This window comes from Octopus sinensis, linkage group LG7 (assembly GCF_006345805.1).
Source record: "Octopus sinensis linkage group LG7, ASM634580v1, whole genome shotgun sequence".
In the NCBI taxonomy this organism is placed as follows: Eukaryota; Metazoa; Mollusca; class Cephalopoda; order Octopoda; family Octopodidae; genus Octopus; species Octopus sinensis.
In genome coordinates this window covers 30,046,621-30,064,190 of record NC_043003.1, presented here as the reverse complement: position 1 = coordinate 30,064,190, position 17,570 = coordinate 30,046,621, and the positions used below count along the sequence as shown (strand labels likewise).

Here is a 17,570-nt window from a genome sequence, read left to right as displayed (position 1 = left end):
TCATTCGATAACAACAGTCAATCTATGAACCCTCTGTTATGCAATAAAGCCAACAAATATCATTTAAGTTTATAAGGATTATTTTTTTACGAAAAGGCGGCTAATGATACATTCATCAGCTCTGTATTAATGAATTTCAAGTTGATCTGTCATCGATTTTGAGTTCATGGAAGGAGCAAGATGTTGGATTTCACTTCATTTCTAAATATTATTGCATCAAATAGTATGAAAATACGGAAGGAAAACAGTAAGTTGATCTATTGTCAATAGCTAATTGCTGAACAGGATATTTTAGTATTTCTCGTGCAAACAACTTTGTTGTAACAATCCGCGATATGTATTAATGGTGAGATGTTATTTACATTTATGTTTAATCTCTATTGGCTAAAACTAGCAAAAAAATTCGAATTTTAAAGGGTTGTAACATTTTCATTTTTAAATAGTGTGGAAAAAAAAAAAACAATGTAATTTTCATGACTAGCATGTAAAACTACATTAATGTTGGAAATTCAAACCAAATCAGATCGTGCGGACGAAAACGATAACTACCTCAAATAGTTTTTGTGTTAACATGTATTAACCATTCTATGATACGACAGGAAAAGTGCCATATTAGAAATCTTATCTTGAGACATTCTGAAAACAGAACATTCCTTAAATAAAGAATTTGTTTCTCCTTTATTTAAACAAAACACTGAAACAACATAAAAGTGCGCGAGTTTGAGCTAGGTTTCTATAACACGCCAGCCCACTTTTTCTCAAGCTACATTTCATTTTCAAGACAGGTTATAATTCCAGGAATATTTGGCTCCTATTTCTCGCATTCATTAATCACATATAGGCTCTCTTGTAGTAAACAGAGGTGGTTCTGTTAGCATGGATAGGTGGATATAAAGACATTTAAATCAATCTGTTTATACATACTATTACTCTAAACTTTCTATATTTTAACACTAATAAAAAATATTCTGCTTGTCTAAATCTATTATCCCTGTATTTTTTTCCCTTCAAAATTTTCATTTGTTTTCACTGTATGTCTGTACTATTGTGTCTGTTCTCTGTACATAACGTCCGTTCTACATTATATCATTATATTCTTCACTTCAGGATTTGTGTAGATACTGAAATAGTAATTGCTGGTATCAAGAAATTTGATTTTGAAAACAGAAGATTATCATTATCAAGAACACAATAGATTGTAACAGAGACATAGAACATGAAGATTCAATTTGGTTTATCTATAATGTCTTTTCATATCAGAGTGGATCATGAGAACTGGAGTTTGTTTATTTGCTGATTTTTGTTTGCAATATTGAACTCTAGGAAATGAAACTGTCCTAATAAAATATCTTGTAATTGTTTCCTTATGAAGGAGATATCTTCAGACTTTGTGAAATCTCAACTTTTATTGTAAAAGAAAATTCATTCTAACTTTAGTATTTAAGAAGTTTCATAGAATTTGCTTACCTTTCATTGAACATTATAAATCAATCTCCTTTTTTTTAAATATATCATTGAAGAAAGAAGAAAATTATGGAAGAAAAGCTTTGTGAAAACCAGGTTTATGATCAAACACAGCCTGAATCCAATGACATATCTAATCTGGTACATGTAGATGTACAAAAGCAATCATGTCCCTTTGACATTCATAAGAAAACATTTACACAGTCTAATGTACTGCTTACAAGCCTTAAGGTTAAAAAAATTTACAGCAAAGCAATTGCAAAAACTCGTTTATTCTCAAAGGGTGTTCAGTCAGATCAAAAAGATTTTGAATGCTTAATTTGTGGTAAAGTATTCCTTCAGAATACATATTTGACTAGACACAAACTTATTCACAGAAGCAAGAAACCACACCACTGTGATATTTGTGACAAAACCTTTTCTGTCAGCAGTACTTTGACTAATCATAGACGTATTCATACTGGTGAAAAGCCATATAACTGTGATATTTGTGGGAGAAGTTTCACTCAGCTAAGTCATTTGAGTAGACACAAATATATTCACTCAGGTGAGAAACCATATCACTGTGATATCTGTGGGAAAACATTCTCTCAGACTGACAGCTTAACTCATCACATACGTATTCATACAGGTGAGAAACCATATCAGTGTGGTATATGTGGTAAAACATTCTCCCGAAGTTCTAATTTAAATGTTCACAAATACATTCACACAAGTGAAAAGCCACACTGTTGTGATGTCTGTGGGAAAACATTCTCTGGAAGAGGTAACATGACTGTCCACAGACGTACCCACACTGGTGAGAAACCATACCATTGTGATATCTGTGGGAAAGCCTTCTCTGCATATTATAGTTTGGCTAGTCACAAACAAGCTCACATAGGAATTAGACCATACCACTGTGATATTTGTGGGAAAACATTCACTCGTAGTAGTAGGTTAACTAATCATATACGCATCCACACAGGTGAAAGACCATACCACTGTAAAACCTGTGGTAAAACATTCTCTCAGAATGTTCATTTAACTCAACATGTACGGGTTCACACTGGTGAGAAACCATACCACTGTGATATCTGTGGTAAAACATTCTCTCAGAATACACATTTAAAGATTCATGTACGTGGTCACACAGGTGAGAGACCATACAGTTGTGATATTTGTGGTAAAACATTTTATGATAATCAGCATTTAACTCGCCACAGACCTGTTCACACTGGTGAGCAACCATATCGCTGCAACATCTGTGGTAGGACTTTCTCTAAGAATAAAATTTTGACTAATCACAAACAAAAAGTACATGAAAAACAGACTGTAAAACAAGGGAAATAATTAAAAGAATTTGTAAAATTATTACTTTATGACATAATGGAATTAATACCATGAATGTTTGAAGAACATCACAGAAAATTAACGAAAGACATGTTTATATAATATTACTTGAATTATTTAAGAATATTTTGTAACATTTGCAAAAAGTTATAAATCAGTGTGTTGTAATTTTTATTAACTGTTAATTTTCTAAAAATTTGTCTTATATATCACCCAAATATTTTACATAGTTAAGAAAATTTTCAATAAAATTTTTCATACACTGATTAATAAAAAAATAATTTTACTGATTTGCAATGTTTACAAACTATACTTTCTTTTTTTTCTCTCTCCAACACAATCTGGAGAATTTCCAGAACATTCTTCAGCATGATTAAAGAAGTGTATATAGATTTACATGTGTAAATGGGATCATTTATTTAAATAACAAATAAAGTTGATGTATTTTATAATTAAATTTTAATATTTTATCTGCTTACACTGATATCTGTCACTATTAAAATGTTATGAGCTGACAATAGTTGTGTTTCGTAACGGAATTACTTTTGTGACTTTAAATTGAAGTTGCAATAATCTACAATGTATATCTTTTATCAGTTATTTATAGTATAGTAAGTTTGTGTAGCTGGAAGGGTGATTTACTTTAAAAGTCCGGTCTTAATTGAAAAGAGTTCCCTTGCAGATGACTGCATTTAAACTATTATAGATCATCATTGTTATCATTTTTAATGTGCATGTTTGCATGAGTTTGTTGAGGCATTCTTATGATGGCCAGATGTCCTTCCTGTCACCAACCCTCATTTATTTCCAAGCAAAGTAATATTTTTCCATGGCCTTATAAGTTTTTTGCTGAATAGGGAAATGACTGACACTCATTTACAAATATGCAATGTTAATGACAAGGAGACACAAACATATATATATATATTGTTAAAACTGAAACTGAATCCACAGAAGCTGACCATGCTATGTAATCACATATGCCTGATGCCAGTCATGATTCTAATGGCAGATGCTATACATTGATTCAAGATCCAGTTTGATCATACTAATTCTCTTTTTAGCTGTCTACCTTACCATTTAAGTCATTCTGGGAAGGACTCTGGTGTAACATCAGAAATGACTTTGTTTTGTCAACAGCAGAATGCATTACCAAAACCCAGGGAGGTATCTTTTGAGCAAGAGCTGTTGAAAAGAATCACTCTATCAATGACAACAAACAGAATTTGACACAAAATCCAAAACATGGAGCATCAGCAAAGATTTTTGTACTGATTTTGTGCTCTGTGTTGATGCTCATGGAGAAATTTTGTCGTAGAATGACAGTGAATATCTTGGCTGCGATGCCTCATTAATTGTTGCAAGAATATGTATCATACTTCTTAAAGAAAGAGAGGAGACTTGTGTCACTCCAGTCTTGTTGGAGAGATTTTAAGTCTCCTGTTCCTAGATGCAGGTGATTACACCGTACAACCAGGAAAACAAGACATTGAAATAATTTGTGAGGATTTTGCCAGACAAACCATCTACACCTGGGGCTTTGTTCTTCAGTTTGTGGTTAGATTTGCACACCTTTATATTTTAGGCACTCATAATATGTGAGGAGTAGTATCTATGAACAAATCATAGTTGAGTAGGGTCATAAAATGGTCACATCATTGACTGTGATGTTTCTTCAAAATTCAAAATAATTACGCCTTGAATACCAAGAATTTTTTTTTTTTGTTGATAGGTAGCCCTTCACAGTTGACTTAAGTTGGTTCAGTTTTCATGAGTCCTCAACAGGAGCTACCTGTTTCATGTCCAGAGCAACAGTATTCATTGTCACCAGCATAGGCAAAATGAATTGTTTGTCTTTTGAGTACTTGATAGTTAATGGTGTCCAAGCACAATTATAACTCTCAATGAATTCTGTAGTGCAGTCTTATGTCCAATCTTTTTGCTTGTTCCTGGTAAACCTGAATTCTTGAGTTATTAATCTTTACATGTGATGCTTAAAATTGTGCTACTGGTTTTCAGCCTTGGACTCAGTTTGTTAAAGAGTATCCAAGCCGCTGAAGCAGTTTCACAGTTCAATCTAGAAGTGCATGATGGTGTCACTGCATTTTAGTTTTGCAGTATCATACATATTTCATGGCTCTCGGACATATTTGAAGTTGTGCTTGTTCCCACAATGAAATTAAATCAGTCATAAAATCCAATATTAACACAGCTCAAATTTAACAATTCAATGGAAATGTTTGTTCAAAACATCTAAATGTTGAAGATGAACTTCTATTAGATAAAATGCAATTCTGTTATCACATGAATTTAGTAATTTTGCACTTCAACATTTATCAGGTGTAATTAACTTAAAAATTATAAAATAAATTTAGATTCCATTGCACGGAAAAATCATAAGGGTATGGCCCAAATGATCTTCATGCCTCTTTTTTAAAATAAACTTTTGAATTGAAATTTTATTTTTGTCTTTTATATTATGAATTATTCTATGTTTAAAATTGTAATTCGTTAGACTTACTTTATATTAAAAGTTATTTCTATATTTAAAATTGTCTTATAGATAAAATCATTTTACAAAAAATAATTGTTAAAAAATATCCACAATCTGTAGCGCTTATTTTTCATTGTAAATAGTTATTTTGTAATTAAAATTGTCCAATAGTTATAATTATTTCCTACAATAGGATGTTATTAAAAATTGTTGTGACTTGTTGTGGCTGTAAGCACAGGAACAGCTTACATAGCTATAGTGGGGAATTCCATGTTTTTCAACATAAATTTCCTCTGATGAGGGCATTAACTAAATACTTCACTTTTGGAGTTTAAGAAGGCCTCTTGGTTAAGCAAGTTCTTCAGGATCCTTGCTCTCTTGGCCATGCAAGGTTTACATTATCTACTCTCATTAAGGTATGGTCCAGGTTGTTCCAGGAGCTACTGTTTAATATTGTATGACATCCCCTATTCTTTTAAAGGCCATACACAGCTGACCAATAATATATCATTGCACCTCTCTGGGATCCTGAAAGAAGACCTGTGGTTGTTTAGACATCGCTTGAAGGGGCTCTCTGTTGCCCCAACATATCTCTGTGTCTGGATCCTTGCACTACTGCTACACATGTTGCTGGTGCAGCTGCTGTTGTTGCTGTTGCTATTGCTGCTAGATACGATGTTGGTGCTGCAGTTGTTGCTGTTGCTACCACTACCAATGCCAGTGTTGCTGTTACTGTCAGATGTACTGCTACAACTGCTGCCAGATGTACTACTAATGTTGCTCTTACTGCTGCTGCTGCAATCATTGTTACCGCTGGATACGTTGTTGGTGCTGCTATCACAACTGTTACTGCCAGACTCCACCTCAGCCTCCTTGACCACAGCCTTAGGGGCATCCTGCTTCTGTGCAGGGTTTAGGGGTGCTCACTGAAATCTTTTTTAGCACTGAACATACAGCTGAAAGAGACCCTTAAGTTGTTTCTATTAAATAAAAATCCATATCTATGGGATTACGTGAAGTGCTTGTTCACTAATCTGAGGAATATCCTTCCCATGTATGTCTTGATGTTGAGTGAAAAGGGTGGAGTAAACCAAATGACTTTACAGTGGCAATTCCTTTTGCAGGTATTAGGTCCCAGCATTAAGTAGTGGTGTCCCTTAAATCTGCTGGCTGCCAAAGCTCATTGTAATAGGGAGATGCAACATTGAAAATCTCTATAAAAATTCAAAATCCTCTTACTGCTACCCATCACTAGGTTCTTAAATTAGTGGGTGGGTGGCAGGAGGCCAGCCATAACCAGCAACTATATTAATATCAATCTATTTAAGATACATATATGGAATTGTGTACATCTTTGGCCAGTGTGTGTCACATGCATCTACCTGCACATAAAACCCGCAAAACTAAATGAGTACCCAGTTCAATAAAAGGAATAGCATATACAAACAGAAGTATATCTAATACTATACAGCATATATTTTCAATTAATAAAAATGGTCTCTGTTTCTAGAGGATGTGTGTGTGTCATAATTACCAAGTACCAATCAAGATCAGCTCTATATTATAAGGGGAGAATAATCTCAAGAATTCTCCAATGTTGATATGCCACTAGGAAAGGAGCAGACTTATTGTCTTGAGATAAGAACACATAGTCACCCGTTTCTGCCTCAGTAGCATGAAAATTGTCCCTTTATCTTCTGTATCCGAGAGACTCAGAGTAGGTAATTTGCATAATTTAAACAAATTTAAACTTATAGAAATAATTCAGAGTGGTTTTGTTAAACTATATTGGTAAAACTTATCAATTAACAAGTGTAGACATTCCTCATATTTGTATCACACAAAAAAAAATATATAGGCATAGGAGTGGTAAGTAGCTTGCTTCCGAACCACATGGTTCCGGGTTCAGTCCCACTGCGTGGCACCTTGGGCAAGTGTCTTCTACTATAGCCTTAGGTCGACCAAAACCTTGTGAGTGGATTTGGTAGACGGAAACTGAAAGAAGCCCGTCGTATATATGTATATATATGAATGTATGTGTGTGTGTATATGTTTGTGTATCTGAGTTTGTCCCCGCAACAACGCTTGACAACTGATGCCGGTGTGTTTACGTCCCCATAACTTAGCGGTTCGGCAAAAGAGACTGATAGAATAAGTACTAGGCTTACAAAGAATAAGTCCTGGGGTTGATTTGCTCGACTAAAGGTGGTGCTCCAGCATGGCCACAGTCAAATGACTGAAACAAGTAAAAGATTATATAAAAGATTAATATATATATATTACACAGAATTAGTGCAGCCATTGAAGAACATAAAGGAAGATGACTGCTGAACAGCTGACAAATTAGAAAGAAAAAGCAGAAAGAAACAAAGCACGAAAAATGTTTTTTGAACTATTTCATGTCTGTTATCGTCCCTCAAAAATCTGTAACTTCATAGAAGGTGGGATTTAACATGATTAACTTCTGAATTACATCATGCCGATCATTCCCAGGAAGTTTGAAATAGTGCTATTCGTGATTAGCAAGACTGCAAGGAAAAAAACTTTATTTCATTTTGCAATAAAAAGAAAATGGAATTAAAAGATGCTTAAGTTGAGAATTAAATATGCAGGATCTTTAAATTTGTCTGAGAAGTAATTCACTCCACTTTGATGACATATTTCCTACCAAAGGCAAACTATGTGTTTAAAGAGAATCCCCAGCCCACCGAATTTGGGGGATCATAACTTTCAGAAAAATGGATATTTTTTAATGAAATCTTCTACGAATTTGTGTTATATCATTTCTCTCACCCACATCCCCCATACTGATATTTATCATCAACCATACTTCCATCGATGTTGGGGAGGGGACAAACACAGACACATACATATATGTATATACATATATATGACAGGTTTCTTTCAGTTTCCGTCTACCAAATCCACTCACAAGGCTTTGGTCAGCCCGAGGCTATAGTAGAAGACACTTGCCCAAGGTGCCACGCAGTGGGACTGAACCCAGATCCATGTGGTTGGTAAGCAAGCTACTTACCACACAGCCATATATATATATAATCATTTAACATCCGTTTTCCATGCTAGCATGGGTTGGACAGTTTGACCAGGGTCTGGTAAGTCACGAAGGCTGCACCAGGCTCCAGTCTGGTTTGGCAGTGTTTCTACAGCTGGATGCCCTTCCTGACGCCAACCACTCCGTGAGTGTAGAGGGTGTTTTTTGTGTGCCGCCGGCACAGGGGCCAGAAGAGGCTGGCAAACGGCCATGATCAGTTGGTGCTTTTACGTGTCACTGACACAGACGCCAGTCAGGTGGCGCTGGCATCTGACACGTTTGGACAGTGCTTTTTACGTGTCACCGGTACCGGTATCTTAACTACAATTTCCATTTGAATTATATTTTGATGTTAACGAACTTGACTCAATAGGTCTCCTTGAGAACAGCGGGTCACTCTATGATCCAGGGTTAGCACAGCAGGCTGTCCTGCGAGCCATGAACTCACTTCATTTGTTGGGTCTTCACAGTCACAGCATATCTCAGGGGTCTCGGTCTTCGTCATTTCCTCTGTGAGGCCCTATGTACTGCTGCAAGCCATGAACTCACTTCATTTGTTGGGTCTTCGAAGTCACAGCTTGTCTCCAGAGGTCTTGGTCTTTTGTCATAGCCTCTGTGAGGCTCAACGTACGAAGGTCATGCTTCACCACCTTGTCCCATGTCTTCCTGAGTCTACCTCTACCCAAAATTCCTTCAACAGTTTGGGAGTGGCACTTCTTCACACATCTCTCTTCATCCATCCATAGTACATGACCATACCAACGTAATCGTCTCTCCTGCACGCTGCATCCAATGCTTCTAATGCCCAACATTTCTCTCAGGGCGCTTACACTCTGTCGTGCATGGACATATATATACACCCTCAAGCCTTCAAGCAGGTTATCCACATGCTAGAAATAACAGCCAAATCTCACAAAACTGTGATAGCATGATGAAATGTTGAAAATGTGATGCTTGAAATATTTTTTTTAAAGAATAAACCAAAAACGTGGGATTCCATTAAAAAAAATCAATATATAGCCGCAGGAGTGGCTGTGTGGTAAGTAGCTTGCTTACCAACCACATGGTTCCAGGTTCAGTCCCACTGCGTGGCACCTTGGGCAAGTGTCTTCTGCTATAGCCCCGGGCTGACCAAAGCCTTTTGAGTGGATTTGGTAGACGGAAACTGAAAGAAGCCTGTCGTATATATGTATATATATGTATGCGTGTGTTTGTGTGTCTGTGTTTGTCCCCCTAGCATTGCTTGACAACCGATGCTGGTGTGTTTACGTCCTCGTCACTTAGCGGTTCGGCAAAAGAGACCGATAGAATAAGTACTGGCCTTACAAAGAATAAGTCCTGGGGTCGATTTGCTCAACTAAAGGCGGTGCTCCAGCATGGCCGCAGTCAAATGACTGAAACAAGTAAAAGAGTAAAGAGTATATATATATCCAGTTTATCCGAATTTATGACGGAAAAATCAGATCTTGTGAATTTTCCGAAAGTCCCCTCCCCATCTCCAGGGTCATCAGCGAGCATTTTTATTTTTTCATATTCGTTTTCCACACACTTGTTAACACCCACCAGGCTGGTTAATTTTTAATTTTTTTGTTCCCGGGTGAGGATCTTTATATTGACCAAAATTTCTTTTTAAAAAAAGTGAAAAATTGGGGAAAGGGGGTAAAATTTTGAAAAACCCAATTTGGCAAGACTTCCTTTTGTCCCCCCCCCCCCAAAGAACAGCCCATTTTTTTTTTTTTTTTTAAATATTTCTTCTACATAAACCCCCGTTTTCGGCTACGGAGAATACGAATCTCCAAAAAAATTGGCAAAAATCGTTATTTTGAAATTACCCACCTAATTTCTTCCTTTTAAACTTTTTTCAGAAATTTTTTTTTCTAAATATGCGGAAAAATACGGAGATTATGATTCTGAAAAAGATTTCCAAAATTTTTTTCAGAAATTGTTTTTGTCAAAATATGCGGAAAAATACGGTTATTATGATTCTGAAAAAATTTTCAAAAGATTTTTCTACCTAGGGTTAGGGTTAGGGTTTTAGGGTTGGGGTTTTAGAGTTAGAGTTTGGGTTAGGGTGTTAGAGTTAGGGTTAGCATTACAGAAAAAAGTGAAAAAAATGAAGAAATTAGGGCGGGGGGCAGAAATTTCAAAATTCCGTTTTTTGGCAATTTTCCGGAATCTCCGTATCCGAAAACGTAGTTGTTTTTTGGGGAAAAAACCCAATAATTTGCGAGAACATGGAGGAGTGGAAGTCTTTCACCAATTTTTTTTTTTTTTTTTTGCAGATTTGAAATCTCCGCAGTCGAAAAAGTGGGTTTCTGTAGGAATAAAAAAAACCGAAATGGGGTGCAGTGCTCGTCCTTTACCTCCGCCGAAATCTGTAGTTATGCAGAATTAGTTTTACGAAAGTATGGCTTATTATTCGATAGATTGATCACGTTTTTCTGTGAAACAAGTGAATTAAGCTAAAAGAATATGTAAGAAGTGTATTATGTCTGTTAATACCTATATATTTATTTCACCTATCAATACTGTGGCATCAAAGAATGAGGTTAGACAAAGAAAACAGTAAGTTAATCTACTATCAGTAGCTAATTATTGAATATGTTTTAGTGCAAATATCTTTGAAACCACCCTCAATATGTATTAATTCTGAGATGTTATTTACACGCAGGCTTAACTTCTATTTAAAAATAAGCATTGGTGACGCTCAGTTTAAGAAACTATTTACTATTTATGACTTTGAAATATTTGTCATTAATTGTAACGTATTGTCACAACTGCTAAAGCAGTTTCTGTGTATATAAATAGTTTGGTTTATCGTGTTATTGTACTTAATTATCGTCACTTTAACGAAAGACATCAGTTGTGGTAAAAATCCAAAAGCAATTAAAACCATTGTTTGTTCCCTACGTTGTTTGTAATTTCTCGTCTCTTATCTCTGCTCAGACTTGTTAACACAATATATAATTAGGTAAGCCATCGTTTTTGGTTCTATTATGCTAACATCTTCATATTTCCCGGTCTTCATACACATATAGATCGAGTATTCCTACGATTTCCTTTACAACATTTTCTACCCTAGTGTTCCTCGTCACTACCACAGGTGCTTCTCATACCAAGAGGGGCACTACCAGAAAAATTAGTATCGTCACCATTCTTGTCATTATACTAGCTTATTTAAAGTAACTAGCGTAGCTAGTATGTGTGCTGCCCCCGGACCCCACAAGAAATACATTGCCTTCAGCAGACCCCAAAAGTGCAGCCCCTACCGCCCCCACTAGCTACACTAGTGTTTAAAGTGACTACGTTTAGGCTTAATTTGGTCTATATGAAGCAAAGATCCAATCCCATTCCTCGTAATGATAGCAGTATTGTTTCCAGCTTGCATCACAAAATATTCCAATTCTGTATTCAAATCATTTTTTAAACCACCTCTGCTGGTGTATGGGAGAGGAGAGTTTAGGGTGCACTGATCTGATTTTCTGAACTGCTCGCATGAGGAATCGTACGATAATTAAACTATAACATGTATAAAAATGACATAGACTTTTCCCTGTAGAGAAAGACGATTTTAGTTACTCGAATCATCTATCCTGCAATTTCTATAGGTGCGATGACTACGTTTGATTTTGCACTTTCACAGTTACATTTTAAATTGAATGATGTACACGATAAATTGAAACTGGTTAGAGAAACGGAGATGCTACAAATTGATTAACTCTGGGTATATTATATGATCCGATGCTGGACAAAATCACTTCCGGAATAAAAAGAACGCCTGCAGTAATAACAGATTGGTGAATGTGTTTATTTTAAACTTTTGTCATCGAATTCTTCATGAATTATATATTCATGTAAAATATAAAAAAAGACCCATTGGATCTACGTTTCCTTCCTATGATGCTTTAGCACTCATCTACGTATATTTTGTCACTGTTGTGTTCACTTTCGCTGTCAAAAACAACTCGTTTCTCCTATTCCATTATAGAAGATCTATGACTGGGTTCAATTTTTGTAATGTGGTGGTTGCTACCGAAGGCATCCACACTGTAATTTGCTGAATATTGAAGAAGCTCGCAAGTGATGAATGACTTGTAAGTCTCACAAGCAAGGTACAGAAGTTCAGTCAGCAAAAAGCTCAGCAACAAATTTACATGTAAACACAAGTACACATGTGAAACAGACTTTCAAACGTCCAAATAGTACCTTAGAAGTTGGCTTTTTTTGTTTGTTCTGTGTTGTTGTTTTTTTCACTTCGGTGACCTAATATATAATGAAGTTGGTGGTTTCAAAAGTGCAACAACCTGAGTAAAATCAAGTTGGAAAAAGATCAGTGAGCTATTACATCCACTGGTAAACAAAGTGGTATTTCCCTTTCAAAGTAAAAGGTAGATTGTATGATACTTGTATACAAACTGTGATGCTGCACAATTGCTAGACGTGGTTCTTAAATAGAGACGATTTGAGATTGGCAGAAAGAGATGAAGCAAGCTTGATTTTCTAGATGTGTAATGTTAGTATGTATGAAAGAAAATCTGAGAATAAGAGGCAAGGATAAAGTTTATTCTGGGGCAGATGTATATGGAGGGTGGCAGCTGTACAAAGCAGAACACTCATAGTGAATTGAACTTGTGGACGAGAATGACCTAAGAAGATATGAGATGAAGTGGTGAAAACTGACCTCAATATGTTCAGCCTCTTGATGGATATAAGAAGGGACTGTGTTGCAAGATTTGGTGCTGGAGAATACCCATAAAGGCATGGCAGAGCAAGCATTAAAATGGAGTGAATGAAGGAAATTGGGAGATATAATATACCTACATTTTAGGTCTCTTGCTTAATGTGTCCCATCACTTTTTTAATTCTCTCAACTCTCTATCACTCACTTTTTTCTTCTATTCATTGTACTATGCAGCAAGTATGACTAAAGATAGCAATGGTTCTATCCAACCATCTAATTTCTCTGACACTGAGTATCTTTTCGGTTCACAGTGCCATGCTGTCTGGATAATGAGCAGATTCAAAACCTCTTTCCATCCTTATTCAACCTCTCTCTTTGCAACATACTTATTTGTAAAGGATTATGTTAGATCATAACCAATACTTACTACCATCATTTTTTGTGTCATTAGTTATTACTACTTCCTCACTATCCCACTCACTCTTACTATTCATCATTTTCTCTTACCACCACCCATCTCTATTAGTTTCAACCACTCAGTTTCTCTTTCTCTGTATCTTTGTCTCTTATTTTGTCTCACACAAGCAAACATGTAGCGGCTATCACTCTCTTTATTTCATTATTTTCTCATATTCTGTTTCCTTTTCTATATTCTTGTTGTCTTCTTTCATTCACCCTTGTTCTTCCTCTGTCATTACTCTCACTCCTATTTACCCTCTTGATCATATTACCTTGAGTGAGCAGAAACATTGTTGGGTAGTGAGGACTCTTTAGCCTTGCACGGTGCAACCTCATCAGGGCTTGTACTATGGTAAAATATGCTAGTACATTCTGTAAAGTGGATGACAAAAGGGTAGAGGCAATTCAGAGATGAGAAGACTCTTTAGTCTGGTTGGGGACACCACAACCTCCCTTGAGTTGGTGCTTTGATAAAATAATCCAATTACACTCAGTAAAGTGGTTAGTGTTAGGAATAGCAGCATACAGCCATAGAAGCCATGTCAAAAATGGAATGTACAAGTGAGACAATCTCCTGACCCATCTGTGAGAGCGGTAACTCCAAATAAGAACTGATTCATCCAATACCAGCATGGAATGTGGATATAAAAGTTATAATGACACAGGTGTATATACATACATGTGTGTGTGTGTGTAAAAATATATATATATATCATCTCATCATTTCAATATCCATTTATTTCTTTGCTTACATCGGTTACTCGAAATTTGTTGAGGCAGGTTTTGTATGGCCAGCTGTCCTTCCTGTCACCAACCCTTACCTGTTTTCAAGTGAGATAATATTTCCCCATCACCAGACATGTTTTCATGGAATATGGGAAATAAAGAGTGCTGCTTGCATGACACTAACACTCATTTACAACTTTTATCTTTATATATAAAACTGAAGTTGTGTGAGAGTCTGTCTCCTCCGATTTTGCACATTAAACTGCACATTTTGTGGTGCAGTTTAACCAAAAGCGGGTATCTTATTGTCGTGATTCATATCGAGCCCTTCTGAGTATTAGTGCGCGTCTACGATGAGTCTACGATTTAAAAAAAAATTTACCATCATATTTTCGTTTTTTTTAATGCGTTTTTTTGCTCGGTTTATATAAGGGAAGTAACTCTCTAAAAATGTTTATATTGTTATTTCCCTTACAAACCCGAGCAACGTCGGGCGATACTGCTAGTGTGATATCAAAAAAAGGAGACAGTAGCACATGCACACACACATATAAATAAACATATGATGAGCTTCTTTCAGTTTCTGACTACCAAATGCACACCCAAGACTTTTGTCAGCCTGGAACTATAGTAGAAGATGCTTATCCATGGTACCATGCCATGTGACTGAACCAGAACCATGTGGTTAGGAAGGAAACTTCTTAGTACACACATACACACATCTATACATATAAACTGACATCTCAACATTGATATCAAGCTGTTACTAAAGATCTGTTATCAGAAGTGATTAGAACTAGAATTTCAATGATCTTATTCTTGTCTAAGCTTCCCAGCCTTATATTGTCATGTTTATGATCCTTAATTATGCTATTCTTTTGACATCTGTGTGTAGCTTATCATTAACTCATTTCTAATGTCCCCATTCACACACCACATCATCCATTTGTGCTACATATCCATTCTATTATCTCTTTCTTATGGAGATGTTTTCTGAGCCTTTTTATTATTATCATTCTGTCATCTCGTGTCTCTGTTGAAGTCTCCCCTGCTTAATAACCCTCATGCTCAGTTTTCAGTATCCTTTCTACTTTATATTCTTTATTTCAGAGTTTGTGGTGATATTGAAATGGTAATTGCTGATTCAAGATATATCAAGAAATACTTCAGATTTTGAAAATGGAAGACAGACATTATCAAGGAACCTAATTAACTGTTCTTTATAACCTTGATTAGGTTTCTGTGAAATTTAAGTTATAGTTATAAAGGGATACGTATAATATCTTTCATATCTAGGCGTCTCTTCAAAGCTAGAGTCAGTTTACTTGTTTTTAATTCCAAGATTGAAGGAAAAAGAAAAATAACTGTCCTAATAAAATATCTTGAAACTGTTTCTTTATGACTAAGACATCTACAGACTTTGTGAAACATCACATTTTACACCCAGAGAATATATATTGTAATCTTCAGTATTTATTGAAAGTTTCATATAATATATATATTCTTCTTCATGAGACATCTGAAATTTAACTAAATTTACAAAAAGGAAATATATATTATAAAAGAAGGAGGAAACTTGTGGAGGAGAAATTGTGTGAAAGAAAGGTTCACAATCAAATGCAGTCAGAATCTAGTTTTGTATCTCATGTGTAAATACAAAAAAAAATCTCAACACTCCAATGCCTGTAGGAAGATATTCACACAATCTAATAATGTACTTGATTAAAAATGAATTCATACAAGCTTAAAATCTTAAACATTGTGAGACTTATAGTAAAATGATTGCTAAAAGCAATTCTTTACCTATTCATAAATATATTTACATAGATGAGAACATTTATCAATGTGTAACCTGTGGTAAAACATTCTTTAAATATAGTCACTTAACAAGACACCAAGCTGTTCATTCTGCTGAGAATCCATACCACTGTAATATCTGTGGTAAATCATTTTCTTATAATAGTAGTTTAACAGTTCACAAATATATTCACACTGGTGAGAAACCATTTCATTGTGATATTTGTAATAAAACATTCTCTCGAAAGTGTTATTTAACTAGTCATAGATACAGTCACACAGGTGAGAGACCACATCATTGTGATATCTGTGGTAGAAATTTCTCTGAAAGTAGCACTTTAACTAATCATAGACGTATTCATACTGGTGAAAAGCCATATCATTGTGATATTTGTGGCAAAACATTCACTCAGTATGGTCATTTGACTAGACACAAATATATTCACTCAGGAGAGAAACCATATCACTGTGATATTTGCAGCAAAACATTCTCCCATAGTAATAGCTTAACTATTCATAAACGTATTCACACAGGAGAGAAACCATATCAGTGTGGTATTTGCGCAAAAACATTTTCCCGAAATTCTTATTTGAGTAGTCATAAATATGTTCACACTGGTGAAAAACCATATCGTTGTGATGTCTGTGGGAAAGCATTTTCTGAAAATGGTACTCTGACTACTCATAAACGAATTCACACAGGAGAGAAACCATACCACTGTGATATTTGTGGGAAAACCTTCTCTGAGAATGGTACTCTGACGAGTCACAAACGAATTCACACAGGAGAGAAACCATTCCACTGTGATATCTGTGGGAAAACCTTTTCTGACAGTAGTAAATTATCTAAACACAAACGCATTCACACTGGTGAGAAACCATACCACTGTGATATCTGTGGTAAAACATTCACTCAGAGTAGTCACCTGACACTACATGTACGTGTTCACACAGGTGAAAAACCATACCACTGTGATATCTGTGGCAAAACGTTCTCCCAGAGCAGTCATTTGACACTACATGTGCGTGTTCACACAGGTGAAAAACCATATTATTGTGATATTTGTGGTAAAACCTTCTCTGATAATCAACATTTAACTCGACATAGACGTATTCACACAGGTGAAAAATCATATCATTGTGATATATGTGGAGAAACATTCCCAAAAAATGGTAGTTTGAGTAGTCATAGACAAAATCACTTGAAAGACAAGACATGAAAAAATAGAATTACTTTGAATAAATTATACCAATTATTATTTCAGGAAACCACAATGGAATTCCTATGAGGCAGTTAGTACTATGCAATAATGATATAATGTTGAACTGAACCTTCTACAATGCAAATAAATTTGGACTTACTTGTGTCAATGGGGCCATTTCATTGGTAGAAAATCAGTGTAAATAAAAGAAGTTATGATATGTATGATTAAACTTTATATAAATTCATAAACCTCTTTATTGATTCACTTTGGATTAATATAAATATCTGATCTGATTTCACACATTTGTCACTATTTTGATGTTACAAACAGTTGATAGTTGTGTATTATGATTCAATTACT

The 17,570-nt window shown here is 35.4% G+C and overlaps 1 protein-coding gene across 4 annotated transcripts; it reads left to right on the top strand.

Moving 5' to 3' along the window:
- The first annotated feature begins 164 nt into the window (after window positions 1–164).
- Window positions 165–17,570, top strand: LOC115213965 (zinc finger protein OZF-like). Of its 4 annotated transcripts, none has more exons than XM_029782969.2 (2): window positions 165–247; window positions 1,108–3,276. In XM_029782969.2, exon 2 carries the CDS (start codon window positions 1,534–1,536, stop codon window positions 2,794–2,796), a length of 1,263 nt encoding a protein of 420 aa, XP_029638829.1. In that variant the 5' UTR covers window positions 165–247; window positions 1,108–1,533; the 3' UTR covers window positions 2,797–3,276. The 4 variants fall into 4 exon arrangements, with proteins under 4 accessions (XP_029638829.1, XP_036360247.1, XP_036360246.1 ...); XM_036504354.1 differs by lacking the exon at window positions 1,108–3,276 and adding an exon at window positions 15,319–17,570 and having other exon boundaries at window positions 180–247; XM_036504353.1 differs by lacking the exons at window positions 165–247; window positions 1,108–3,276 and adding exons at window positions 10,662–10,890; window positions 15,319–17,570.